This window comes from Puma concolor, chromosome C1 (assembly GCF_028749965.1).
Source record: "Puma concolor isolate L17-30 chromosome C1, mPumCon1.1.hap2, whole genome shotgun sequence".
Taxonomy (NCBI): Eukaryota; Metazoa; Chordata; class Mammalia; order Carnivora; family Felidae; genus Puma; species Puma concolor.
Genome location: NC_141674.1, coordinates 105,912,189 through 105,939,163, shown reverse-complemented (window position 1 = coordinate 105,939,163; position 26,975 = coordinate 105,912,189). Strand labels below are relative to the sequence as shown.

The window sequence follows — 26,975 nt, the reverse complement described above, 5'->3', positions numbered from 1 at the left end:
TGAGCGGAAGTCCGCGGCTCAACCGACTGAGCCACCCAGGAGACCCAAGAACCCCTATTATCTAGACTGTTGTTTCCCAGCCACGGCAAAACTTCTTCATCCCCTTTCCTTAATTTCTGAATGACTCAATGGGTAAGACTTTAGTAGCGGAAAGAAAAAGCCTCCGCCATGGAAGCAACAGCTGGGGCTCGCAAACCAGGAGCCTGGGAAGCAGCTAGGCAGCCATTAACAGGCCCACATCGGCGCAGCGGAAGAACTCGAGCCCACCAGCCCCAGCTCCCGGGTCGCCGTTACGTAACCCACCGCGTGCCCACCGAGTATCGGAAGACCCCGCCCAGCCCTAAAGCCCCGCCCCTACCGGCCGGTGAGGTGCCGTGCGCAGCTCTAGGGAAGCTTCCTCCCCTTTCCCCTTTTATGGGAGTACCTTTTTTTTTTTTAAGATTTGCTGACGTCACCGAGTAGGGCTGGCTCTGAAACCTTGATATAGGAGGCCCTCTCTCACTCCTTACTTCCGCTTCCTTCAACTGAGGAGTCAGGGCCTCCTCCATTTTTCTCACCCAGGAGGAGGAGGCGGCGGCGGAGGCAGCAGCAGCAGCTTACGATGTTTGGCCTCAAGAGAAACGCTGTAATCGGACTCAACCTCTACTGTGGGGGGGCCGGGTTGGCGGCCGGGAGCGGCGGCGCCTCCTCTTCGGGAGGGCGGCTTGTGGCTGTGGGGAAGGAGGCCACGGCCAGGCGAGAGGTAGGGGGAGGGGAAGCCGGTGCGGTGATTGGCGGAAGCGCCGGCGCGAGCCCCCCAGCCACTCTCGCGCCCGACGCCCGGAGGGTCGCGCGGCCCTCGCCCATTGGTGCCGAGGGTCCCGACGTCACCGCGACCCCCCCGAAGCTGCTGTTCTTCGCGGCCACCCGCTGTGCGTCGCCGCCTGAAAAGATGGAAGGCCCAGCCGCCGACGCCATCATGTCGCCCGAAGAGGAGCTAGACGGGTACGAGCCAGAACCTCTGGGGAAGCGGCCGGCTGTCCTGCCTTTGCTGGAGTTGGTCGGGGAGGCCAGCAGTGGCCCCGGCACAGACGGCTCACTGCCCTCGACGCCACCCCCAGCAGAGGAGGAGGAGGACGAGTTGTTCCGGCAGTCGCTGGAGATTATCTCTCGGTACCTTCGGGAGCAGGCGACCGGCGCCAAGGACGCGAAACCACTGGGCGGGTCTGGGGCGGCCAGCCGAAAGGCGTTAGAGACCCTCCGACGGGTCGGGGACGGCGTGCAGCGCAACCACGAGACCGCCTTCCAAGGTAAGGGGGTTGGTTAGTCGCGGAGGCTGCGCTGCCCTGGTTCACCTGTCCCCGGACTTACCCACCGAATGGGGGTGGAAACCGAAAACAAGTCAGTGTTGAAACGACTCGCAATCTATTTCTGAAACCAGAATATTCTGGCCGTGAGTCATTGTTTCCGCCCATCTTAATTCTTGTGGAAATGGCAGCTCTGTTCAAAGCCCGGAAAGGGTGGGATGTCATTTTTCAACTGGGGTCGGCCCGAATTCTGTGGACCCCAAATAGCGATTTCCCCCGCCGTGGGTGGGCAGACAGATCATGCGCCGGTTTAGACAAAGGAGGCCGTGAGAACCTGCATGCTTTTCTTCCTCTCAGGCATGCTTCGGAAACTGGACATCAAAAACGAAGACGATGTCAAATCTTTGTCTCGAGTGATGGTCCATGTTTTCAGTGACGGAGTAACAAACTGGGGCAGGATTGTGACTCTTATTTCTTTTGGTGCCTTTGTGGCCAAACACTTGAAGAGTATAAACCAAGAAAGCTGCATCGAACCATTAGCAGAAAGCATCACAGATGTTCTTGTAAGGACAAAACGAGACTGGCTAGTCAAACAAAGAGGCTGGGTAAGTTTGTTTTAAGGTCGAAGGGGGCCTTGGAATGGAAATGGAATGAAGGATTTTATAAAGAAGGTCTGGGGCTATCTCAAGCTTTTTATGATGCACAACTCAGGTTTCAGGCTCTAACTTACGGACCGGTTTGCCTAATACTGATTTAAGTAGTGGGCTCACAGAGATAGTGTGGTGTGACTGTCTTGAATTCTTGCATCAAAAATCCCGGTTCTGTAGCCTGTTTTACTGGCTGTTGAAACTTTTGTTTTTGGTATTGTAATTCAGCTGGATACTCTTCTGTGGATACAAATTATGAAAAAATAAGAATCACTTGGGCGGATGATAGTAAACCTCGTTTCTGAGTGTACCCCCCCCCCCCCGCATTTGTTTTCTGCCGTCTGGTGTAAATAATATTTGGTTCATTATGTTTGGGGGGGAAACCTTAGATATTTTAATTCATCTTTCTTTATGAATAGTGTTTTTAAGCCATTGGAAACCCATACTTGAAAATGTACTTTTCTTTTTTGTTTTCTAGGATGGGTTTGTGGAGTTCTTCCACGTAGAGGACCTAGAAGGTGGCATCAGAAATGTGCTGCTGGCTTTTGCAGGTGTTGCTGGAGTAGGAGCTGGTTTGGCATATCTAATAAGATAGCCTTTTAAGTGCAATAATTGACTTTTAACCAACCCCAGGCACCAAAATCACATAACAACTGCTGTGAATCAAATGTATTTATGAAGTTGGACTTCAAGCTGTCCAGGCTGTAACCTCCAAGAGTTCTACTCTAGCAACGTAGAAAAGCAAGTGGCAAGAGGATTATGGCTAACAGGAATAAATACATGGGAAAAGTAGTCCCCCTTGAAGAGTCACTGTCTAAAGCAAGGTTCAATTTCAGCAACAGGCAAACTGGGGGGCCATGGAAGAGGACTTTTTAGAGTTAGTGAAGATGGTAGGCTTGAAAAGACTTGATTTCCTTGTCTAGAACAGGAGAGTGGCCAGTAGCCAGGCTAGTCATAGAGTCCATTAAATGTCCACTGAAATAATTAACTTCTTATAGTGTTAAAAGAGAAGCACTAACAATGGCAGTGATCGGTATAAAATGGATTTAAGCTACAGGTAATAGAACTATGACTAGAAGCCTCAGTACTGTACAACAGAGTGTGAAGGGAAGCTTTTTCTCTGCAATTAGCTTTTCCCAGGTGTACTTCTTCAATAGAAAGTCCAAGTGCTCAGGACTTTTTATACCTGTTCTACTTTGGCTTGGTTTGAGTGGTTTAGTTTATTAGCCTAGTAATGGCCAAGAATACTTGACTTAAGGCTCAATAATGACAGTTGCAAATATGAAAATATCCTCAATTTTTAAGACAAAAACAACTTGTAAATGTATTTGTCTGTAAAAATTGTATATATTTTTACAGAAAGTCTATTTGAAATGTAAAGGGATGAAAAGTCTCAAAATACATTAATTTTTTCATACCCGTTTGAAATTTCCAACTTCTGTAGTTAGGAATCTATTTCTTACAGCTTTTCTATTCTAAATTTTGTCCTGGTCAGTTATAGATTGTAGACAGAACCAGTTGATGTAAGTGTATGCAACTTGGTTGTAGTGGAACAATTCTGATTCATAACTGTGCAGACTTTAATTTTCCTATCTGATTTTGGTAAGTATTCCTTAGATTTTTTTTTTTAACTGCAATTGAAAAATTGAATGGAAATTCATCCTTTCACTTCATTACATGTAGGCTTTCAATAAGTGAGTCAAGGTGGAGTTTTAAGTTTGGTGGCGGTGCCAGCTGGTGACTTAGAAATAATGGGTTCTGATTGGGCAGCTACTCATTTCAGTTCTTTCCATTTGAGTTAATTTACTGGTGAAATTTAAATTGAGTTTATGAGCTCATCTTCAAAGCTTTTGCTAAAAGATTTTCAGCTGTTCCAAATGGGACATACTAGCAGTATGTGTATAAAAAGATCACATCAGGTGTATGAGAGACATTTGATCCCTTGTTTGCTTAATAAATTGTAAAATGGCTTGGAAAAGCAGGCTTATAGTCTAACCATGGTGCTATTATTAGGCTTGCTTGTTAAACACAGGTCTAAGCCTATCAATAAAACAAATACTTATGTTTCATTTCTATTAATGATTCCCCAACTTTGTTCAAATTTTTGCATTGGCATCTCTTTGGATTTCAGGCTTGATGTTTTATCAAACTTACTGTTTATTTTCTATACTTCCTTGAAGTATTTGCTGCTTGTTCTCCCTGTACAAATAGTTATATCAGTTCCTACATCCTTACCATGCCATCTCTGAACTCCTACTGGCCCTTTTAGTTTTTGGCACTATGAACCCTAAGTAACCCCCCAGGAGACCACAGACCTTCATCCTTAATGAATTTTATCCTTGGGAGGTGGTAGGTAGTACAGTGGGTGCCATGACCATGAGAGACATGTGGTGGTGAAGTCCCTTTTCCTTTGATTGGTACCTTTTCAGTTACTGCTTTATCCTATCTTTGGGGGAAAAGTTTTTAAAGTCCCTTTAGGAATTTTCAGAGAAGGGGGACAACAAATGGTGTGACTTTCTCTAGGTTCCTTTATGTTTGAAAAAGCTCGTTTAAAATTACAGAAAGGGATGGGTTCTGTTAGACCTCAGAGTTCTATAAAAACTGGTAAACTGAAGAAAGCTTCTGTAGTAGATCTAGGGTCATTTGAAAGCTTCATCCTTGGAACGTAACCTTTGGTCTGTGGACTCCAGATAAAAACAGGCATGAATAAAATGACTAAGAATGTAATAAATAGGGAAGGATTGCCCTGCCTGCCCATCCTTGAGCCATAAGGTCATCTAGCTAGAGCTATTTTTACCTATGTATTTATCGTTCTTGATCATGAACCACTTATTTATGTCATGTCTATCTCTAAGGACCTGAAAGCACTTTATGTAGTTTTTAATTAATCTGAAGATCTGGTAAAGGTGACTAAAAGGCCTGTCTCCCCATATCCACTTGTGGAAATAAGCGCATAGATGGAGATTGGTGGAGTTTAGGGAACCCACCCCAATTTTCTAGGTGTGACTGCTGAAATATAGAGAAGGATCTTAGTTGAAACTTTGGGTCAGGGGCTTGGAGGGCTTAGCGCAAGTGCTTTGGGGAAGGTTGGGTGGTTTTGTAGGGAGAGGAGGCACGTGTCCTCAGTGCTGGCTAGCTGCATAGATCAGGCAAATCCTCCAGAATGGAAGGGGAGGGTTGTGTGGAAAGCTGGCTCTCAGCAACTTGTCTTCTGTCTCTCAGGGAAAACATGCAGTCCTGTAGTGTCCGCGCACACTCTGTTGGGGGCGAACATCTTGGTTCTGGTTAAAGAGCTCATGCTATTGACAGCTGTGCCAGGAAGGGTTAGGACCAACTACAAATTAACATGGGCTGTAAAATGTAGTGTGTTTCCCTAACTTCCTGTTTTTTCTGAGAAGAAAATAATAAACCTTTTATTCAAATGCAAGGTGTGGTATGGGTGTTTTCTAATTGATTATTGTCTTCTTCCCCCCACTTAGGCCTTTTTAGGGAAGTCAGCTGAGCAAATAAGTATAGGTGAGTTGACCAGCAAAAGCCCCATAAAGCTAATTTGCTCTCGGGCAAAGGATAGTTCCCTTCAAAGTAACCATTTCATTGAAATCAGGGGTGTTGGGTTTTGAAATGTATTACTGTGGTACTTTGGAGTAATTCTTCTACATTTTAAGTGAGAATCAAAAATCCTGATTTTTCTTTTAGTCACCATGTGCTGGTGTAATTTTGAGGTAAGCTGTTTCGTTACTGCATTTACTGTATCTCCCCATCTCAACCTTTTCAGATGAAGGAGCTAGAAGAATTAACATCCACAGTTTAAGAGTTTTGATAAGATTCTTGGTACTGTTTCAGTACTTTTCCCCTTTCCTCTCTCAAAAAGGAAGTGGAGAGTAAGCACTTAAATTTCAGAAACTCTATCTTGTCTTCAACTACCTTGAAAGAAAGGGAGCTGAATCACTATGGCAATGTGCAAATATGAAGTTTGCATATTGGTTTTAAAAGTCCTGAGCACCGGATGCCAATTGTATGAACAGGATTCTGTGCTTTTGTGCACTTAGAAGCACATTTCTGCTTGGAAGCTCCTATTTTTCTGGAGCCTGACTACCAGAAGAATGCAACTTTTTATCCTTACAAAGAAAGTGGTTACATACTAATGCACTCCTAAGCAGAAAATTGAGGGGAGGGTAGCTTAGGACCCAAGGGCCCAAATCTTGGCCCCAGCTAAGTTGTACACAGTGCTATTGCTCCCATTGATAGATTGTGATGTGAAGCCATTTCTGTGGTCATGTTCCTTAGTTTAACACCTTAAAAACTTGGCTCAAATGGTAACCAGGTAACATGAGTCACCGAGGGAGTCAAAATAATCAACACTTCCCTTCATTTGACACAACCAAGACTTTGTCTTTCAGTTCCTGTTTTTGTGACTTTAGAGCTACCTCTTGCTTCATATAATTTCCTTTCAGAAAATTTTAAAGCAGTTGTGACAGCTGGTGGATTTTACAAAAGTTAAAGTGAAGTAACTTGTACAACTGGTGTGTAGCATGGATCCAGCCAGATTCCCAGAGCATGGGTGGTTTATTCCTGGAGTTCAAGATGATCTATCTTAAATTATCCCTAGCTCTTTTTGGCCCCACTTGTTCAATGATTACAGAACTTTGTCTTCTGAACCCTACCACACTGTTCAAAGGCTTCTCAGTTTCCAGATTTGAAAACTTAGACCTTTGGTTTCAGAGTTGTTACAGTGTTATCTTAGTTATGTGAAGTATGTGGAAAGAAGGGGTTGGGAATCTGTCTCCAGGCAGATGAAACAGACCTAAGAATTCAGTGGGGTTTTTTTTTTTCTTTTTTAAGATTTTATTTTTGGGGCGCCTACCTGGCTCAGTTGATAGAACATGCGACTCTTGATCTCAGAGTCATGAGTTCAAGTCCCACGTTGGGCGTGGAGCCTACTTAAAAGATGAAGTAATCTCAACACCCAACATGGGACTCGAACCCACAACCCTGAGATCAAGAGTCCCATGCTCTACCAACTGACGTTAGCCAGGTGAGCTGAGAATTCAGTGTTCTTTACTAATAATTCTTGTGAGGTAAAAAGGGTACCTGTGGCAGGTTTTTGTACCCACAGCATACCTGGTTTCCCTTTGCAGTTCCTTTCTTTACCTGAATAGAATAGTAATTCTTAACTGGTGGGAAATCTGTGAGGGCCAAGAAAGCTACTCCAGATTTTACCCCTTCCAAGCATCCATTTCCAGGTCTTACTTCTGCCATTGGTCTCTGTATTCTTAACTCACTTTGCCTTCCTATTTCCTGTTCAAGGATTACTTTCCGTTTAGGAAGAACGTTTCAACTGTGCAATGAGCTGGGACATTTAATGAGCTCTAGGCAGCCAGATGTTTGTTGAGTCTCTTCATCCATTACATGTCAGTGAACTACTTGCTATTTACCTTGCACTGTTGGATGCTGGAATTATAAAGAGAATAATTCTTTCCCTCAAATTCTGTCAGAAAAAAAAAAAAAACTAGGGAAAAGGATGTCTGCCTGGCTTAGTCAGTGGAGCATGCGACTCTTAATCTCAGGGTTGTGAGTTCAAGCCCCACATTGGGCATGGAGCCTACTTAAGAAAAAAGGAACAGTGGGAAGACACATGGCAACTAATGGTAGATCTTTGATTGGACCCTTGGTGAAAAAAGCTCTAGTGTGCACAATTAGGGAAATGTTAATATGGGCAGTATGTTAAATGGTACTGTATCATGTTACATTTCTTGAGTGTATTGTAGTATAGTTATATAAGAGAATGTTCTCAGGCTGAAGAGTTGAATGTATCACAAAACCATACAATCTAGTAGGAGTGATAACTATGGATGAAAATAATTAGAGTACATTTCATGAAGTGCTATGATAAAGATATTCTAAGATAAAGGGTGGAACAAAGCAGGGTGACCACTTCTGGAAGCAGATGGTCAAGGGTTCAAAAGAAACATTTGAGGTTGAACCTTAAAGAATGAGTAGGAAACAAACATGCACAGAAGCATGGAGTTGGGAAAGAACTTCCAGGAGTGCAGGGGGAGGGTGAGGAGGTTTAGGTCATTTTTTTTCTTCTCATTTCCTCCCCTGCCTGCCTTCCCCTTCATCATACATAGCCACTGAATGTATCTCTTCAGTTTCTTCCATTTGTGGCCTTATATAAAAATAAGGGGAGCCTGGGTGGCTCAGCCCAACTCTTGATTTCAGCTCAGGTCATGAACTCACAGTCCTGGAATTGAGCCCTGCATCAGGCTCCACGCTGAGCACAGATCCTGCTTGGGATTCTCCCTCTCTCTGCACCTCCCTGGCTTGTGCATGTGCTCTCGTGTGTGCTCACTCTCTAAAAATAAATAACATTTAAAAAGATGGAAAATCCCTGGTGGAGGAAAAAAAAAAAAAGATGTGTCTTTGGTCTTAAAAGTCTGAATTTGGTGTAAATGACACACAGCTGGGTGGATCGTGTTTATTTGGGAAGCAGAGAAGATAGACCCCATTGATTGTTTTCCCGTCACATCAGTGGTGGCCCTGAATACACTCGGTCTCAGATTATAGCCGTCCCTGGATCTTGGTGTAGGAGCTGGCTTCGGCAGACCTGCTTTGAATCCAGCTGTTTTGAATAAAGTCGTCTTCAGAACCTCACCTGGGGTAACTCCCTCGCCAGCCATCTGTCCTTTACCCACCCAGGTTCACACAACCAGGCAAAGGAACCAATTTTTCCAAGTCAGACCCAAGAGTGCTGTGCACTCTAGAGAACAGACTTTTAATAAAGGACAGCCTCCCAAAGCTATTTAACGGGACCCCAAGATACTGAATGGTGGCTCCACTCTTCCTAATCCCGTTCCCGTGGGAGACTTGATTACAGCTATTCCCATCCTGGTTAAAAAACCAGTTTGCTCTAACTGCCCAGTCTTCCCCACAGGCTGCATTCTTGCCCATGAGCTCATTGTTTTGGCTTCACTGCCTGTATAAATCCGCAGCCAGTGCCAGAGGTCTTAGCCTGGGCCCCCTAACTAGCTGGGGCTGCATTCCATTCAGAATTTCACCACCCCCACTTGGTTTTCTTCCCGCCCTCATGTGGTCACATGTGTGTGTTTATTCAAGTTAGCCTGGGACAAGGTGTGCTGGGAAAGCCAGCCAAGGAAGCAGACAAGGAAAAGAATGTTTAACTGTTAGGTTTCATCCTGGATTAGATGACTTTTCCACTTTGTTTTGATTAAGAAATGTCTTCAGTTCTGTGCCCCCCCCCCCCCCAAAAAAGGTTAATTTTCTTGTCTAGTACGGGAGCTGGTTTCACAAAATTTGCTACCCATTTGAGTCCCCCCCTACTTGGCTGAGCTGTCTCTCAGGTGTTGAGACTTCAGAGAGAGGTAGGGGTTTCACCTGGGAAGCCTTGCCTTGGAGGTTTCTGTGCTCAGATCTTTCATGAATCCCCACCCTCACCTCACACCTCCACTCCTGGAGCAGTTCCTACCCACCGTCTGTCCTTGTTGGGAATGGTGGCCAGGAGGGACAGCTGGGCTGCTGTAAAGAGCAGCTATTAGGTTTCGCTGCTTTGTTACTGAAATTTCCTCAGAGGATGGCTTGTTTATTTCCTGAGACCCTGAAAGCCCAGATCTAAGGCAAGGTGGGCCCACCCAGGCTGATGGGCTTTGGGAAGGGCATTTCTCTTATGTGGTCAAGTTTTGAATTAATGTTGTATGCGTAGCAGTATACTCCTTTCCTCTAACCCTCTCTTCATCTCAGAAAACAAAAAACAAAACTGCAGACTGAGGTTGTGGGAGGTGACATTTCTTCATTTCTCAGAAATCCCTCATCAGGCAAAGTAGAGAAACAGAAATAGGGAAATAACTTCATGTCGAAATGAGGTTGTGTGGTGTGTGTGTGTGTGTGTGTGTGTGTGTGTGTGTGTGTGTGTGTGTGAAATGAGGTGGCTTGTTTTCAGTTTTAAGGAACAACAGCTTTGGAAGAGCTTGGTAATAGTGGAGAGGAAAGACAGGCAAGGCACGGAAAAGTACGGCATGCACATCCTAACCCCAACCTGAGAGCCTGAAGTTGAACCCATTCCTCCTCTAACTACTGAGGTTCTTTCCCAGGCCACTCCAGCAGCTCTCTGGTGCTGCCTGAGAAAATGCTCTGGTCCATCTGCTTCCTTCTGCACCTCCCCTTCAGCTCATGTGGCTGGTTGTTTCACTAGGATCTGCCTGCCATGCCCATGTACACCTTGTTTTGGACTACTCTTGCACATTCCTCCCTCAAATTCTACCTTCAGACCTCAACCCTTGAAACACCTCCTAGAGTTTCCCCAGTCTCCGGGGTCAAGGAGCCCAAAGTCAGAGTCAGGACTTGTGCTGTCTAGTTTGAAGTTAACGCAACCTGTTTATTGCTCTCAATCGACTCAGACTTAGGTACTTTCCTGAGGCTTTCTACTTCCTGTGGAAGAGTCCCCCCCCAACCCCCACCCTTTCAAGCTAACACCTCTTCATCACCTGCCTGTGACAAATATGCCCCCTCTGCTCTAACTTTCCCACCCAGCTGCCTCCCAGCACCTGAGATGGTGGTTTTGAGTGATGTTGGGAGGAGGGTAGGAATGTGGGAACCTCCAGCCCCACCACTCACGTCCAAACTACAATCTCTTGATTCTGGTTTGATTCTCTGTAGTGCAAGGAGAGGGGAGTTCTCCCTGATTCAGCTTACTCTGCTGGGGGAGCATGTTAAGTTAAAATGAAGTCTCTATCTGTAAAACTAGGCAGAAGGGGAGAGGGAGACATTAAAGAGGATCTGGTCGGAGAGAATTTGGAGGGGAGTTTCTCCTGGCATGTTGTTCCCACTCTATCCCTCCGCCCTCCCACTGCCTAGACCCTCCAACCATATTTCTGCTCTCGAGGACTCCTGAGAGAGGGAGCCTCAAGGCTGAGACACTCATGCCATGCTGGGAGGCCAGCCAGTGGACCCTGTGCTCTGTCTCACTCCTAGTTAGCAGGCACTGAAGCTGCTGGGGTGAGGAGTATGGGTCTCCACAGACTCACCCCTGCAGCTGTGAGCACCTGCTTGCAAGGAGGCCCAGAGGGGTGGGGAAGTCTAGGAGATAAATTTAGTATGAAGGCTGCAGCTTGATTGGGTTGGGTAGTTACCCTGGGGAAGCTAGGTTGGGGGAGGGGAGAGGAATTCTGACCTAACTGAACTGAGACCTCATAAGTTCACCCCCTCCTTCCCCCCTGCCACACACACACTGAGAAATGAGGAGCCCTCGGCAAGACACTGGCTGGCCTCTGCACGCTTGCTCTCTCTTGTGCGTATCAAGATTGTTCCTATAACCACCCCACCCCCACCTCAGGGGTCCAGTTCCTCTGAGTCCTTCCCTAAATTCCCCCCAGTGCACCAAGCCTAGAGGCCCCTCTACCACATCTCTCTGGCCTTGGCTTGCAGCTTCCTCTATCCCAAGTCCCTCTAGAGGGTTTCAGAGGTCAACAGAGAGGTGTCTGGCCACACTACTACCCTCTATGGGACCAGGAAAAAGGGTTGCTCAGGGTCAAATTCCCCTTCCTGAAAGCTTCCATGTTGACCCCATACTTACTTCAGTGACCCGAGGAAAAAATCCTTAGGGGCTGCACTGAATCCTACTTAGCTTTCAAATGAAAGGGGAGGAGCCCCTGGGTGGCTTATTTGGTAGAGGGTCTGACTCTTGGTTTTGGCTCAGGTCATGCTCTCAGGGTCGTGGGATCGAGCCCAGTGTCAGGCTCTGGGCTGAGTATGGAGCCTGCTTGAGATTCTCTCTCTTTCCCCACCAGCTCACACTCTTTCTCTCTAAAATAAAATGAAAGGGGACAGGGGGAAACCCCCAAACAAAAGCCCATATCCTGAGAAGTCAGAGGCTGGTCGCTGTGAGGGAGGTCAGGGGCAACCAGAAAGAGCAAGGAGGTGCGGAAGTTGGGGGAACCCTAAGAAGGGCTGTGGCTGCATTGCCCACCTGTGATTGGTTCTCAGGCTCAGGCCAAACTCCAAACCTGCCCAGCAACAGCCCTGAGAGGCCCTAAAAGGGAGGGAACTTCAGGGAAGTCAGCTGAGCTGGGGCCACCGCCCAGGCTGCAGCTTCCAGGAATCGCTGGGAGGGCCCCTGCTACTCACTGTCACCCCTCCCTCCATGTTAGGACTCCGCCTTCAGCTCTCAGTATCCACCCGCTGGCTCAGGCCCCACTTCCCTAGTCCCCCCCATCTCTGATCCCCTCACAGGTTCACTACAGAGAGGAACATGTCTGACACCTCCTCTTGAGGCTCAGGGTCTTCAGAGACATTGACATTGGGCTTGCCTTGTACCCTCTTTCCTCACTCGTTCCCTTTGGGCTAGTTTCATTTTCCTTTCCCTCACTCCCTTGGCCTCCTTCCTCACCTACTGTCCTCCCAAGAAGTTGCTCAAGGTCTTCCTTCTCAGCCACTTCCAACCCAGGGAGAGTCTAAGTCCCAAGGCAGCAGTATGACACCAGGGAGCTGCTAGAGAAGTCCTGGTATCCTTCATGAGATTTTGATGTGTTCAGGAAACAGCAGAGTTCAGTTGTTTCCGCAGGCCTTTATTAACGGTCTTACTTGGCCAGACTTGAGGTACAGGGATGGGAAGAGGGAGGCCTCTAATGCGGATGAATCTGTTTCTGTTGCACTGCATCCCCCTTCCTCTCCTAGGCACAGGGACCCCTGGAAGTGTAGCTTCCGGAAGTGGAGACCTGCACTCAGACCTCAGAATTGCCGGGGTCAGGGAAAGGATCTGTATTATATGTAAAACGCTGCTCACTCACACACCACCTCTAGCAAGCTATTTACCTTGAGAGATGACAAGGGCGAAGGAGGGAGGGAGACAAGCGTGATACATCTCTGAAGAATGTGTCTTTGGCAGGACATCCAGTACTGACTTGGCTCCGCCCTCAACCCCGCCCTCAACCCCGCCCTCAACCCCTAGAGCCAGGCCAGGCTCCTCCTCCTCCAGCCGTTTCCGCTGAGGGAAGGGGGAGGGGCATAAATCAATTTATTTACCCCTACCCTAGCAAAAGCAATAATAAACCAAGATCCTAATAGAGAAATAAATGACTGATAGCAGAAAAGACGGGGGAGGCAGGCAGGGCCAAAAAAAAGAGAACAGGAAAAACAAAACAAAACAAAAAAACCCTTTAAAGCCAGCTGCCATTGACAGCAGGGCTACTAGATTCCAAGAGATTTTATAGAAAGACTCGGCCTACTGAGAAACCCACCATAGGCCCTGCAGTTTCTCCTCAGCTCTTGGAAGCAAGCTTCCAACTCTTTACCTAAAGCGGGAGAAGCGGTGACCTCTAGTGGCCAGTGACCAACCTGCAGGGCCTAGGTTGGCCAGGATCCTCTCCCATGATTGGGGCTCACTCATTGGCCTTTCTGGGCCCAGACTCTCCGCCTGGGCTCTAGGCGCTGTTCCCCTTCCCACCCCTCATTCTGACCTCACACTGCTTGTCTAGGCCCAAGTCGCTGGGTTCCCATTAGGACAATAAAGAACCTCTTTCTCATTTGTCATAATCATCTTTAATAAAAAATAAATTAGTTCTGGGTGGGAATCATTTTAGGAGGTGGGGAGCGGGAGCAGGGGCTAGGGTGTCTTGTTCTAGCCTTTCTTTTTTCCATCTTCTGCCCAGCTGGTCCCTGCTCTGGGGAGGTAGTCTCTCTTTCTGGGGCAAAGCAGGATTGGCAGTGGCTGACCCTCATCCCTAGCTGATTATGAAAGGTAGGGATAGAGAGACTAAGTATGGGGGGAGGGGTTGGAGGACAAATGGGTGGTTTAGAAGATGTGAGGCCTGAACATGAGAACTGAAGTGCAGGGCACAAAGTTGGGGTTGGAGAAGCCAGTCGCCAGGCAGTCTGGATTACTAAGGAGCTCTCAGCCTAGAAAAGTCTCAGGGAAACAGGCATGGTCCCTCCCCATTCCTCTTCAGTTTAACCTCTTTTTTTGAGAATACATGTGTGTGAGCACACACATCCACGCGGACCCGGATACACACGTGGGGCCTATGTGCACACATCCCCTCAACCGCACACAGACCCAGCCACACACACATCGTGATGGTTATCTTGCCGCCCACAACCACCCTAGGGGACATCCCTGATGAGACTAGGGCAGGCTGGAGAGCCAGAGGATATAGAGTGGGCTGATGGGTGGGTGACTGATGGTGGAAACCATGAGGAGAGGGTCTCTTGGACTCATTTCAGGCGGGCTCTGGGGGAGAACGCTCCAGGACATGGGCGCAAGAGCGGCAACAGGTGGCTGTGTAGTAGGGATAGACGCAGAGACGGGCCTGTACCACCAGGGGGCAATGTGGAGAGCTGTCCTTGCACTGATCATCTGGGGACAGAGGAGGCCAGGGGGCACAAGACAGTCACCCAGACCCTTCCGTTTGGAGGTGCAGTGCCCACTCCCACTGGCCCTTTCTCATCTCCCCCACACTTCAGTTAAGTCCAGTGTATTGGGGTTAGGGGGAAAAGGGGGCTCTTTACCGGGGCGCTGGCTGCAGGGCTGGCTGTTACAGGGTCGTTTCCTGGATGGCCGCAGGTGAGGAGGGCATCGGACGCTGAGGGTCTGGTTGGCGGTCAAGCACTGGACCTCCCTTGTCTGCACACCCCCCTGGCAGGAGCGAGAACACTGGGGAGACCCCGACTATCAAATCAGACCTTCGCTGTGACCTAGGCTCCTCCTGAACCCCACCACCTTCCCTGAAAGTAGTATGGGGGGTGGGGGCTCTCCTGGAACACTGTGAAATCCCACATGGACGGGTCCCCCACGTCTATAGGGAGTAAGACAATGGTAAACCATCGCAGCTGGCCTCATCCTGGGATGCAGTGGGGATACCATAAGAGGAGCCCCCCTTTCCCTGGAAGTCCATGCAGAGCAGGGTGAGGGAGCCAGGCACTCACCGGACTCCAGGGCGTGGAAAACCACCGGTCCTGGCAGTCCTGCCCCTGACAGGGCTGCAGGGCAGGAGGCCTGGGCAGGTGGGAACAGTTGCTGGGAGAAGTCACGTTGAACTCAGTACCCAGTTTGGACACACAAATTATGTCTCTACGCTGTGTGCCAGAGCCACACTCCGAGGAACACTGATACACAGGAAAGGGAGGGTGTGCAAGGGGCAGAAAGAACAGGGATCACTCCCACCGGCCCACAGGGAATCCCACCAATGGGCACCCCCCTCCCAGGCTCTTGGCTCACCTCAGCCCAGGGCCCCGTGTACCAGCACCAAGTCATCTCACAGGGTCCTAAGCTGCAGGCACGCATGTCAGGGGGACGGCTTCCGGGCGCACAGCTCTGCTCACTGGTCCCTGCTCCTGATTCCTCCTGGCCCGCCCCATGGGCCTCCCCGCTCCCCAGGCAAACCACAGACCTTCGCTGGATTCCTGTGCCACACTCGGCTGAGCACTGTTGAGAAGGTGATGGGTAGGGGAGGAGGAGAGGTGAGGGTGGTGTGTCCTGGATCCCCAGAGTTAGGGAGTGCCCAGGGTACCAGCCAGATAAGCGGAACCTGTGCTGGGAATCCAGGACCCTAATGTGAGCTTTGCTCACTAGCTCTGAGTTTCTGGCATCAGCAGCATCTAGCACACAGTAGGGCTACTGACGTGTACTATGCATACTGACATGTGTTGGAAAGAAGGGTCCTGGGTGTGGGGCACCAGGGACGTGGGGCTTGGATAAGGGGTGTAGGGCCCACCTTGGAGCTCCAGTCGCTGTGGAACCAGGCTGTAGTACAGGGCCCCATGTCACAGGCCTCTCTGCTGGAGGGCCGTGGAGGGCCTGATGCACACTCCCTCTCGCTCACTTCATCACCATTGTTTCCCACACAGCGAACTTGCCGACTCCTCTGGCCACGCCCACACCGCACAGAGCACTGAGGGTAAGAGAGCATCCCAGAGCCTGGACCCCCAGGCTTCCTCCCTAGCCTCCAGCTCCAGGTCTGTGGCCTGGGAACCAGGACCTGCCTTTTGTCCCTAACTGGGCAGTTACATGGCTTTATGCGCTGAGGGGCAGGCTGAGCAGGTGGCTCTGGGCTGGAACCCCTGGTTCCGTGTCTTATCTCCTTTATAGATGGGGGTCTCACAAGAGATCTTGTCAGTCAAAAAGCTTCTGCTGATTAAAAAAAAAAAAAATGGAAAAACCACTGCTCTAACTCACTGGTGCCTTTCATCTAGGGTCCTTCCCATTCTGGCAGCCTCCTGACCCAGTCCCACTCACCTGGCTCCAGGGGGAACGAACCTCCCAATGGCCACAGAGGCGTAGCTGACAGGGCTGGGTGACATTGGGCCGGGGGAGATGTCCGCAGCGCTCCGGAGGCACGGAGGAGCCACCCCCCCCAAACTCCTGCCGGCAGCGCAGCTGACGGTGCTGGGTGCCAGGGCCACAGGAGCGGCTGCAGGATGTCCATTCGCCAGCCTCCCAGCTGTGGGCGTGGTGGGGCAGGGGAGAGGCAGAGACGCAGAGGAAGAAAACAGAGACACAGAGATGCGTGGGGCTGCCATATGTGGGGCAAGGGATGATGGGCTTGGGGTGGGGAGGCCCTGCAGAGAAGGAGCATCTTCAGAACCTGGAATCTGAGTTCCCTTGTGGGGCTCAGGCTGCCGGGGTTTTCTTGCTGTCTGGGGAATGTAAACCTTTCTACTGACATGCTGTCTGTCTGCAGCCAGGAGACCTTGGGTACTGGGCCCAGAATGCAGGTGGGATCCTGAGCAGGGACGGCTGCTGTGCTTTAGGACCCTAGCCCTCCCTGGGGGTCATACTCACTATGGAGGGCACGGGGGACCGTGGCAGGGCTCCAGGGGGTCTGGGGGCCTGGCTCCCATGGCACAGCTGTGTTCATCCAGTTCCTCCCCTGACTCACGAGAAATGCAGAGGAAAATGGGGCGCCAAACACCTGAAAGGGATGAGAAGGAAACCAGGGGAGGCAGTCTGGCTCAGAGCCCAGCGTCAGTGGGGCCCCAGGCACTGGAATCTGACTTGGCACAGAGTCAAGGTGTGGACCCACACTCCTGAGTGTGGGATCAGGCGTGCCAAGTCAGGGATCTGGGCTGCGGGTGCCCGGAATCCAGGCTGGTACACAAAGTCTCACCTTTCCCACAGGATGCTGAGCACTCCGAGTGTCCCACTCGTTTCCAGTATCCAGTCGGAGACCCCAGGGGAGTCCTGGGATGGGGTGGAGCGCGCATCTGGGGGATCCGCACCTGACGCTGGAGAGTGCCTGGGGTCCGCGCAGGGCGGGGCGCCAAAGCGGGTGGGGGCTCTACCCTCAAAATCTCTATGCAAGGACAGTGGAGCAGACGAATCAAATGCACCCCACTGCCTCCAGACTCCCCTTTCAGTCCCTCCCTGCCTCCCAGGTCTGGGGAGCAGAGTCTTACCCTGCTGGAGGTGGGGGAGGTGGGGCTCTGGGGTGGTGCTCTCAAGATCTGGAGGAGGTGAAGAGATAACATACTGATAAAAAATGCCTGGGTTTTCCTCCTGAAAGATCACCTGGGAAGAGAAAGAGAAGGTAATGAATTGTCTGGGGAAGCAAGAAGGGCATACCACTCGCCTTCCCTCCATCTTGAGACCCACAGCTTTGCCCTCAGAGGGAAAGCCTCCCACCACCCCCCAGCAGTCCAGCTTCCTGGGCCCCAAGCTCACGTAGACATCCACAGGCTGGGTAGTGGGCCCTTTGGCTGACAGACTCTCCCCCTTGCCCTCCTCTCGAGAAGGACGGTTGTACAGGAAGACAGTCCCACTGGCCGTGTAGGACCCAGGGGGATCCACAGCCCAGTTTCCATTGATGATGGACTGGCCCCCAGGGCCTCGAAGGGCTGGAGATTGGAGATCAGGACACCAGATCAGTCGTGATGTCCTTCTCCTAGCACTCCCTAAGCCATGCAGAGCCCCAGATGCCCCCGTTCTCTCGCTCTCTCCACAGGGCAAGGAGGCCCCGACTTCTCTCTGCTTGGCCCATTTGCTGTGTTCAGAGCAGGTGTAGAGGGCTGAACCAGGAGACCAGGAATGGAATGGAGACCCAAGACTCAGGAAATCCAGAGAACTCACCAAGGTAGTTGGAGCTGGGCCGGAGCTGGGCGATCTGGAGCTGGGAGGCTCCAGCAGGAATCGACAGGATCTTCTGATAGCCCAGAGGGCCCCCCCAGTCAGTGAGGTTTCCTGAGATGAGGCGGCAGGTGGAATCATCACCCCCACAGACCCCACAGCCATCTGGACGCCTGCCAGAGCCGAGGATCCCATCACAGCCGGGGCTCTGGGGGAGAGTGAGGCAGGGGCCGCTTGAGACGAGATACCACAGCACCCCAGCCTCATCCTCTTCGGACTCTCCAGCTTGCCCTGCACCTTGATCTTTACTGCAAGTGAGAATGTGTTTCTCTGCCAGCCCACCAGCCCCAGCCAGCCTCCACTGAAGTGTGTATATGCCTGAGGGGGTCCTTCCTACAGTTCACCTCCTGGTTCTGTTCTCACTTCCAGCTGGGCAGGGAAGAACTTTCCTCTGTGCAATCTCAGCCTAGGATTTTGTTTCTGTGATGATGACTAAGGAGACTGTGTGTGCATGCCTATGTGTGTGTGTGCATGCGTGTGCACACACACAGACACACCATCCTCCCTCACCAGACAGCGTCCGGCCACACAGATGTCTAGGGCTCCAGGCTGACACAGGGTCCCATCCTGGACCTTTTCGGTATGACGGACATAGAAGCGGAAGCCACGAGGACGGCAGTTCAACTCACAGCGTTGGGAGCCCTGAACTAAGAAACAGGGTAGAAGGGTGGTTAGCTGAGGTCCCTGGCGAGAGGCCAGCTGGCAAAGGTCCCCAATTAGCTATAGGGCATCCTGAGGTTGACTACGTCACTAGGATGAAGGGAATATGACAATTGTATTTTCTCAAAGGTTCCTTTGAGGGTCACACAAAAGTTGAGTCAGATCAGTTGAGGTCACGGAGACCAGTGAAGAGGCTGTGAATCGTGAGAGAGGAGATACTTGAAACCTATGATCACGCGAGCTCACAAAGGGGTTTCTTGGCATCAAGCCGACACAGGCCTAAAATCAAGTGGATGGGAACTTGGGAACAGGTGGTCTACAGCAGGCAGGGCCCACGGTGCACCACGCCCTGCTGTCTCCCTGACTGTGCCCCTCTCATGTCGACCCCACCTCCTGGGATGGACTTCCCAGAGGAGGCCAGCCAGAAGGTGCCTCTGGACACTCCCCCTCCCAGCCCGATCCCTCTGCTGATGATCCCATCGTCATCTGACAGCTGCGTCCTGTCTGGAAACCCACTCCCCTTTCTGTGCCTGTGCTGTCTCTTCACCCTGGCCCTGGCCCTGGGAAATAAAAGAAAATATTTCACAAAAGGGAAATACAAGGGCCTCCAGAGGAGATCTAGAGGGGCTGGGTGTCTCCCTCTTCCTGCCATCCCCCAGTCTTAAGCCAGTTCAGCTTCCCCAGGGGGGGCTACAAACCTCACCTTCTGTGAAGGGCTCCCATTGGTACAGCTGGCCCATGAACTCCTGGGAGTCAAAGGCTGAACACTGCAGGGCCCGGGGGTCTGGATGCTCAGGGGGGCAGGGCTGAGGTGGGGGGGATACAGAGGAGTCAAAGCTGGGGAGGAAAATGGGGGTGTGGGTCAGGGCTGGATCTGGGGGTGTGGGAGGGAAGGTCGGGTCTGTGGAAGAGCTCCGAGGCCCCTACCCTGAGGAGGTCAGATGCCAAGGCCCTTCTCCCTCAGGTCCCGATCTGACAAGCAGAGGCCCCAGACTCAGGGTCAGGGGAGCAGAATTGCAAGTCTGGGGAGGGGATGGTCTGAGGAAGAACTCACCACTTGGCTGCAGGCTCTCAGCTGCTCACTCTCCCCAGAACATCTTGGGACAGGGCTACTGGGAGCAAAGAGGCTCCAGAGGGAACTGGAGTGGGGACCAGCACTCAGCAGAGGCAACCAGCCATCTGGGTAGTGAGGGGCAGGCTCCATGAGGGACCCTTGAAGATTCCCCCCAGGACTCCATTGCTCCTGGCTCTGGTGACCTCTGCCCCGAGGGGCAGAAAGGAAAGGATTAGGGTGCCTGTCTGGCACCTGGAGACTGGCCCGACCCTGGGAATTTGGCATTCTTGGCTGAGGGGGCATGTGGAAAGAGCTACTGTCCCCTGGGGAGGGGATGGACAAGAGGATGTCTGTGCCAGAGGCTCTGGGGTGGGGCCGTGTGGGGGCAGGCCTGGTTCTAGAAGGCCCCTCTGTCTGAGCAGCATGGGGGCTTCCGGGCTCTGCTGGGGGGGACAGGGGGCGGGAAGACGGTTCTGTAGGAGGGAGCTGAGCTTGAGCTGTGTGGTTTGTGGAAGATGGCTGTGTTCTTGGAGTCAGGGATGAAAGAACTGAGGTGTGGGGGAGCTCGGATCTGCGCAGCCTCCGGGGGTGCCTGCGGTTCCGATGGAGTGGCAAAGCAAAGGGCACTTTCCCGTAACCAAACATTCCCGGCTTGATGGGGTCTCGAACTCGGGATCTGAGAAGGTGTAGCAGACACGCGGTCACAGCTCGGGCCAGCTCCGTCCAACCCAGCCTCTTCCCCGGCCGGCCCCCGCCCCCCCCTCCTCCCGGCGTCTACTTTGAGCGCCAAAGATAAGCCTCCCGCTGCCACGCATCCTTTACTCCCGGTCCCTCAGTCCCAAGCCCCGCCCCTGACCCAAGTCCCACCCTTCCCTGGATCCCAGCCTCACCTCCGAGCTGCTGGAATCTCCTGGGTCTCTGCTCTCCCTAACTGGGAAGCAGGACCTCGAAAGGGGCCACCTCTTCCCCGAGGCTGTGGCCTGTACAGGGGGAGGGTTTCTCGGGAAGTCTGGGGTCTGGAGCCCTGACCCTGGGGGAGCAGAGCTTCTGGGTGTCTTGGGGGCCGGGGTGGGAAGGGCAGGCCCTGGTGTTGAGCTGTAGGGAGCTGACAGGTCCGACTCCTGCGCTGCACCCCAACTCCACAGGGCTGGGAGCAAGAGGCCCACTGGTCCCAAGGACCCCAGATGCCCTCAGGGCCCTGGCCCTCCTCAGGGGGTGTCTGAATAGAGTGTCCAGACAACACCTATGTGGACAAAAAGGTCAGACAAAATTAGAAGGATTTTCGCGTAACTGTGCAGAGTATCCACTCCAGTGCCTGAGGGCTGGGGCTGTTGTTACTGGCCTGAGGGCACATTCGGTAGCACAGGTGAGACTTGATGTTATTTGGCAAAGAGTTAGTGAGCTGGGGGGTGGGAGGGAGGCTGGGAGGGCAAATGCGAAAGGGGCCATCACTCCAAGGCCTGTAGGAGTGGGGTGGAAGATAGGAAGGGGGCAGGGTCCCAGCCTCTGGTGCCTGGCTTACCTCCTGATCCAGGCAGAGCTCAGGGAGGGACAGAAGCAGCATCAGGCACAACTGGGACCTGCAAACCGGCCAGAGGAGGTGTCACAACACCCCACCCCCACCCCCAGCAGGCTCCCCGCATCCTGATGCCAGCTTCTCAGAAAGCAGAAGTCACTCATCACTTGCCCCCGCCCCGCCCAGTAGTGGCCTATCCGTCACTTTCAGGAGCAGAGCCGCCCCCGCAGCCGGCAGCCCCACAGCTTACCTGCCCGCCCACTTCTCCATCGCTCCTCCCTTGAAGCCCCAGGCCGGGAGAGGGGACCGGAAGTAAACACGCTACTCCGGCATCTGAGCGTCCAGGGGGCGCGCTCTGCGGGGACAGAAGCCCGGTGGTCACCTCTCCAGTCTCCAGAGAGCTGGGGTTGGCAGGGATGGCTCCTCAGGACATCGAATGAGGATGGAGGTTCGGGCGGGGGGGGGGGGGGGGCGTCCCACCCTTTTCTGACACTAAGGGTGAGAGCGGGAAGGAATGCTGCCCCTTCCCGCCTGCCGAGACTGGAGGGTGGGGGTCTGACCTCGGCCTCCCGACTGTGGCCCAGTCCCCTCCCCTCAGCCTGCAGGAACTCCTCAGCCCCTCCCCCATCCCAACCAGGGGCTGTTTCCAGGCCAGCTCAGGCCACACAGGCCACACAGGCGCGCACATCTCCCCTAAGATGATTTTCTTCTGGTCCCACCTCCCGCCCTCCCAGGGGTCCCAGACGGTTGAGGAGGGAGGTCTGGGCGAGGACATGCCAGATGCCGGCTCTGAGGAGGTGACAGGAGGCCGCTCTGGGCTTTCCATATCCTACCTGCCTCCCAGCATTTTCTTCCCTTTAAAACTAAGCTCCTTCTGGAGCCCCAGGCACATCTCTGCCTCAAACACTTTCTAGCCCAGGGATAAACTAAGTGGGCCAATGGTTTAATCTGTAGAGAAGCAGGTGATTTTCCCCTTGCGATGTAAGGGGACCCCTCCCTGTAACGAAGGCTCATTTCAGGTGCGACCTTGATGGGCAGGGGGGCCCCCCCGGGCAGGAGGGATGCAGCCAGAGGGGCCATTGCTCCCCAGTCACACACCTCGCACTCTGAGGAGCCAGGAAGTCCTTCCTCAAGTCTAGCTTCCATTAGCAGGGAGGTGGAGCTCCGAAACCTCCCCTGGTCTCAAAGCCACAGCTGCCCCACCCCTCCAGCCCCTAGCTCCCTCCCACGAGCCCTCCCCACCCCCACTCCTCAACCCGCTCTTAGTTCTGCTTTCCAGGAAAAAAAAAAAATGTTTCTGTTGGATCTGAAAGGCACCCGGGAGAGGAATCCAAGGAGCTAATGCTGAGGTGGGCCAGCTCAGGGGCAGGAAAATGGCAGAGGGGAGGGCAGGAATGTGCTTGGGGGTAGCAACATTCAGCCCCACTCCCCTCCCTGAGACCCCAAGACGTGGAAATGTAAGGGAAGGTTTGCGGAGGACGAGCCTAAGTGCACAGGGTCACCTCAGCTGCTTGGGGTTGGTAAGGGGTTGCTGATGGCTGCTTTCCCCCCCCCCCCCCTCCGCTGGGCTGGCCACTGAGGTCACCAGCTCCACCCTGATGGGGGCGTAGGGGCTCCAGAGAAGGGCCAATGGTCCACCCAAGCCTTCAGCTCTCTGCCTGACTCTGTGCCTTGATGCTGAAGAGGAGAGATGGGGGTGTGATCACTGTCTGCCCTTCTCTGCTGCTGGGCACCCACCCTTTCCACTCCCTCCCAGCCTCTGCTTCTCTCTGCTCCCCCCAGGGTCTGTATCTTGCTGTCTCTATGGGTCTACCCAGTACACATAATCCCATCCTGAGCTGGGTTTGGCTTCGGCAGTTCCCTGGAGAAGTGAGGGGTGGGGGTGGGGGTGACGTGAACTCCTGGAGCCCTGGCCAGGCCTGGCTCCCTCTCTGGAAAAGTCCTACCCCACCCCCTGCACAGCTGGGCAGGGGGCCGACACCCCCTCCGCTGCAGAAACAGACACACATTTGTGCTTCTCCTCCTTTGCACGTTCCTCATCTGGTGTGTCTCTCTGCCCAGGGTGAGGAAAGGAGAGGTCAGCAGTGGTCACCCTGGTGCCAGGCTGGAGACTGGTCTGGACAAACCTGGGCTCCTCCTGGCCACACCTCCACACTGGCCAGTGAGGATCAAGAAGGGGAGACCTGGGAAGGGCCACACCCTTCACCCCCAGAGGGACCCACTTCTGGGAAATGGGTCACTGCTGCAGGGGGTGGAACAGCATGTTTCAGGGCTGTCTGGAGACTCCCTAGCCTGGGTCAGAACTCTGTCCTCACTGTGCCAGCCTCTCCTGGGTCCTGGACGACCATTCCAACAGGTGTCCTTCCTTTCTAATCATCAGGCTGAGCTGGATCAGGGGCACCCGTCGGCATCCCTCCCAGGGTCCCCAGCCCCATCTCCAGAACTGGAGGGGGTGGCAGGGGCACACACCGTCCAGGAACACCCCTCCTGGAGGAGGAGAGCAGGGGACGCCAGCGCGTGCGGGGAGGTCCTGGGTATGTTTTCCAACTTCGCTCCGTGACTTAGTAGGAATTTTGGCTGATTTTCCGCCCGGGTGATGGGGCCAGGGTTCCACAGGATCAGAACGCCCTCCCCAGAAATTCGACCCCAGGGACTGGAAGATCTTCCGAGGCTACAGAGCTGGGGCTGGGGTCGCGGCTGGGGCGCGACCGCGGGGCACGGGGCGCGGGGGCGGGCGCTGGCGAGCGCGGCGGGGGCTCTAACGGGACCCGGGGAGAGAGGGCGGCCGGGGCGGGGGAGGGGGAGGTCTGTACCTGCTCCGCGCGGCCCCAGCGGCCCGTTAACCCTTCTGCGCCCGGACGCTCCCTGGAGGCAGCCTCGCTCCGCGGCGGCCACTGCGGCCCCTGAGCCTGGCTCGGGACACTGCAGCCTCTGGCCGCGGCTCCGCCCCCGCGCCCGCCCCCGCCCGCCGGCGCCCCGCCCGCCACGCGCCCAGCCCGCGCCCCTCGGCGGCCTCCCGCCCCCCGCGCGTACAGGCCACCCACCCGGGGCGCGGGCGCTGACTCCCCCTGTGTGCTGGCGGCCGCCGACGGCTCAGGCGAAATCCGGGCCGTCCCTGCCCGCCCCGGAGGCAGCCGTCACTCCGGGCCCCGTCCTGGGGGGCCGCGCGCTGGGCTTGGCGGGGGGGCCTCGGGACCCCGGCCGCCGGACCTTCCCTGCACCGGGGCGGGGGGAGCTGCCCTAGAGCGCGGTGGGCGAGCCCCGTGCGGGTGGGGGCTGCGCGCTGCGGCGCGGTGAGCCGTCGGCCGTCCCTGCCCTCTCCTCCATGCAGCCCTCCTGCCTGTCCCAGATTGGGCCGTGCCCTGTGTGGCTGGGAGAGCTCCTGGCCCTCTGTGAGCCTCGGTTTCTTCATCCGCAACATTTTACACACGGGGGCGTAGCAGAAGGAATGCGCTGACTCAGGTGTCAGGGGATCTGGGTTTGAATCTCAGCTCCAGGACGTGCGGCTCTGTGGTCTTGGCCGCAGTTTCCCCACCGGTCAAATGGGGCTGATCTGATATATATGATAGGCCCGGAGATGTGTCTGTCCATCCGTATCTGGAGGAATGCACCCCAAACGCGGAGTGAGCCACACCTAAGGAGGGGAAAAATAGGCTTTCGCTGTTTTGCTCTATATGCTTATATAGTGTTTGAATTTGTACCCAGAAGCGTTATCTATGTTATTGGCGTAAATAAATAACATATACAAAATGTCTGACATAGAGTACTTAAGTGGTCACTATTAGTTTAAACATTTTATTTGCTATCTACTCATGAACCACAGCCATGTATTGTTAGGTCTACCCACTATTTTAAAGCTTTTTTTTTTTTTTTTTTCCATTGACTTGTCAATATTTTAAAACCAGATGTTTCATAACTTCTCTTGAAAAACAAAAACATAGAAATAAAAGCTCTAGCAACATTGTCCTGTGTCACCACAAAATCACGGGGTCTCAGGCGCTCCCACCTCATGTTTCTTGAGCACCTGTTTTTTCTTGGTGCCGACACAGAGGGCAGTCTGTGGCCTCAGGGAGTTGGGGCTAGTTGGACACAGCCAACCACCGGGAAGTAAGCACTGAACTCAACAGAAGCCAATGTTAATCTGGAAGAGATGAGGGAAGTGAAAATCTAAAAGCTTTTAAAATGTTAAGAATTGGGGCGCCTGGGTGGCCCTGGCGGTGAGCGTCCGACTTCAGCTCGGGTCATGATCTCGCGGTTCTTGAGTTCCGCCCCGCGTCAGGCTATGTGCTGACAGCTCGGAGCCTGGAGCCTGCTTCTAATTTTGTGTCTCCCTCTCCCTCTGCTCCTGCCCCACTCACACTCTGTCTCTCTCTCAAAAATAAATAAACATTAAAAAAAATTTTTTTTTAAATGTTAAGAACTGTTTCCTTATTTGGAGTTCAACATGTATGTTTTGTTTTTTCAATAAATCCTTAAGTTCTTTCCAGACAAGGACTATTTAAGCTACTTTGTATCATCTATATTTTTTCATACTTTGTGCTTTTCTTGTATTTGTAGGGTTAAATATTTGAATTGGAATGTTCTAGAACAGACAAATGAGTCCCAGATGCCCAGGCCTGCTCTCCCAACTTTTCCACCTAAGCCCAGAGGCCTACGGGCAGGTAGGTAAGCTGGCTGGGGACCAGAGGCCTCTGTGATTTTGTGGGGATTCAGGACAATGTTGCTAGAGCTTCTGTTTTTGTGTTTTCAGAAGTTGTATCCGGTTTTAAAATATTGACAAGTGACTAAAAAACAATCTCAAGACAGTAAGTATACCCGAGGTGCCTGGGTGGCTCAGTGGGTCTGACTCTTGGTCTTGGCTCAGGTCATGATCTCACAGTTTCGTGAGTTTGAGCCCCTCATCAGGCTCTGTGCTGAGCGGAGCCTGCTTGGGATTCTCTCTCTCCCTCTCTTTCTGCCCCTACCCCACTCATGCTGTCTCTCTCAAAATAAATAAATAAACTTAAAAAAAAAAAAAAGGCAGTAAGTACACTCCACAAAACCTATTGATCAGATTTGTCTACAAGCCTCAAGTTTGTGCCTCTCCTTAAAACATCCCTGGCATTGGGGCGCCTGGGTGGCTCAGTTGGTTAAATGTCTGACTTTGGCTTGACTTATGACCTCACAGTTTGTGGGTACAGCATCCAGCCCAGCGTGGGGCTTTGCACTGACAGCTCAGAGCCACTTTGGATTCTGGGCCTCCCTCTCTCTCTCTCTCTGCCATTCCCCCACTGGCGCTTGTGCACTCGCTCTCTCTCTTTCTCTCACACACACACACACAAATAAATAAATAAACGTTAAACCAAACAAAACCATCCTCAGTGTTGGTCTTGTGTCCCTAAAGAGCTTTCGAAGCTAATGGGTTAATGCTGCTGTCCCAGGAGGGCTGGTTTATCTAGGGACTGTTGGTAACAGACAGCCCTAACCCAGAGGCATATTTATAGCCCTGGGTTTGGAGGGGAAGCCCCTTTGCCCAGACCTCAGAGTACAATGCAGGTGATGAAACGCCCAGTTCACAGGGCCAAAGGAAGATATTTTAGGTCAGGGGACCTTTCAGTGACCCTGAGTGACATCCCATCAGCATTCATTTATTTAGGAGGAGGCAAGCTGCCAAACAGGAGGGTGCCACTGAGCACAGCAG

At 52.7% G+C, this 26,975-nt stretch overlaps 2 protein-coding genes and 1 long non-coding RNA gene across 3 annotated transcripts; 2 read left to right on the top strand and 1 right to left on the bottom strand.

The window, feature by feature from the left end:
* The first annotated feature begins 499 nt into the window (after positions 1–499).
* MCL1 (MCL1 apoptosis regulator, BCL2 family member) lies at positions 500–5,360 on the top strand. The gene is made up of 3 exons (XM_025912409.2): positions 500–1,289; positions 1,644–1,891; positions 2,412–5,360. The coding sequence occupies exons 1-3, from the start codon at positions 602–604 to the stop codon at positions 2,526–2,528; spliced, it is 1,053 nt and encodes a 350-aa protein (XP_025768194.1). The 5' UTR covers positions 500–601; the 3' UTR covers positions 2,529–5,360.
* A 3,037-nt stretch (positions 5,361–8,397) lies between these two features.
* Positions 8,398–24,225, bottom strand: ADAMTSL4 (ADAMTS like 4). The gene is made up of 19 exons (XM_086718111.1): positions 24,109–24,225; positions 21,546–21,650; positions 21,302–21,359; positions 20,670–21,022; positions 19,780–20,455; positions 19,429–19,531; positions 18,576–18,712; positions 18,009–18,213; positions 17,604–17,776; positions 17,339–17,450; positions 17,050–17,235; positions 16,725–16,854; positions 16,179–16,383; positions 15,658–15,834; positions 15,162–15,368; positions 14,870–15,049; positions 14,453–14,597; positions 13,186–14,300; positions 8,398–8,555 (listed from the first exon to the last, which is right to left on the bottom strand). The coding sequence occupies exons 2-18, from the start codon at positions 21,563–21,565 to the stop codon at positions 14,164–14,166; spliced, it is 3,204 nt and encodes a 1,067-aa protein (XP_086574237.1). The 5' UTR covers positions 21,566–21,650; positions 24,109–24,225; the 3' UTR covers positions 8,398–8,555; positions 13,186–14,163.
* On the top strand, positions 21,201–26,313 carry LOC147578349 (uncharacterized). Its single transcript, XR_015255102.1, has 2 exons — positions 21,201–23,829; positions 25,853–26,313. It is a non-coding gene; the product is annotated as an uncharacterized LOC147578349 (long non-coding RNA).
* Positions 26,314–26,975: the final 662 nt, after the last annotated feature.

What these genes read in the sequence shown, in the direction of transcription:
- MCL1 (XM_025912409.2), top strand. Translation starts at nt 602, where the DNA reads ATGTTTGGCCTCAAGAGAAACGCTGTAATCGGACTCAACCTCTACTGT. An exon ending in CCACGAGACCGCCTTCCAAG is followed by an intron (nt 1,290 to 1,643) that starts GTAAGGGGGTTG and finishes TCTTCCTCTCAG; the next exon opens with GCATGCTTCGGAAACTGGAC. An exon ending in TAGTCAAACAAAGAGGCTGG is followed by an intron (nt 1,892 to 2,411) that starts GTAAGTTTGTTT and finishes TTTGTTTTCTAG; the next exon opens with GATGGGTTTGTGGAGTTCTT.
- ADAMTSL4 (XM_086718111.1), bottom strand. Translation starts at nt 21,565, where the DNA reads ATGGAGAAGTGGGCGGGCAG. An exon ending in AGCTCTGCCTGGATCAGGAG is followed by an intron (nt 21,023 to 21,301) that starts GTAAGCCAGGCA and finishes TTGTCCACATAG; the next exon opens with GTGTTGTCTGGACACTCTAT. An exon ending in ACACGGGGCCCTGGGCTGAG is followed by an intron (nt 15,050 to 15,161) that starts GTGAGCCAAGAG and finishes CCTGTGTATCAG; the next exon opens with TGTTCCTCGGAGTGTGGCTC.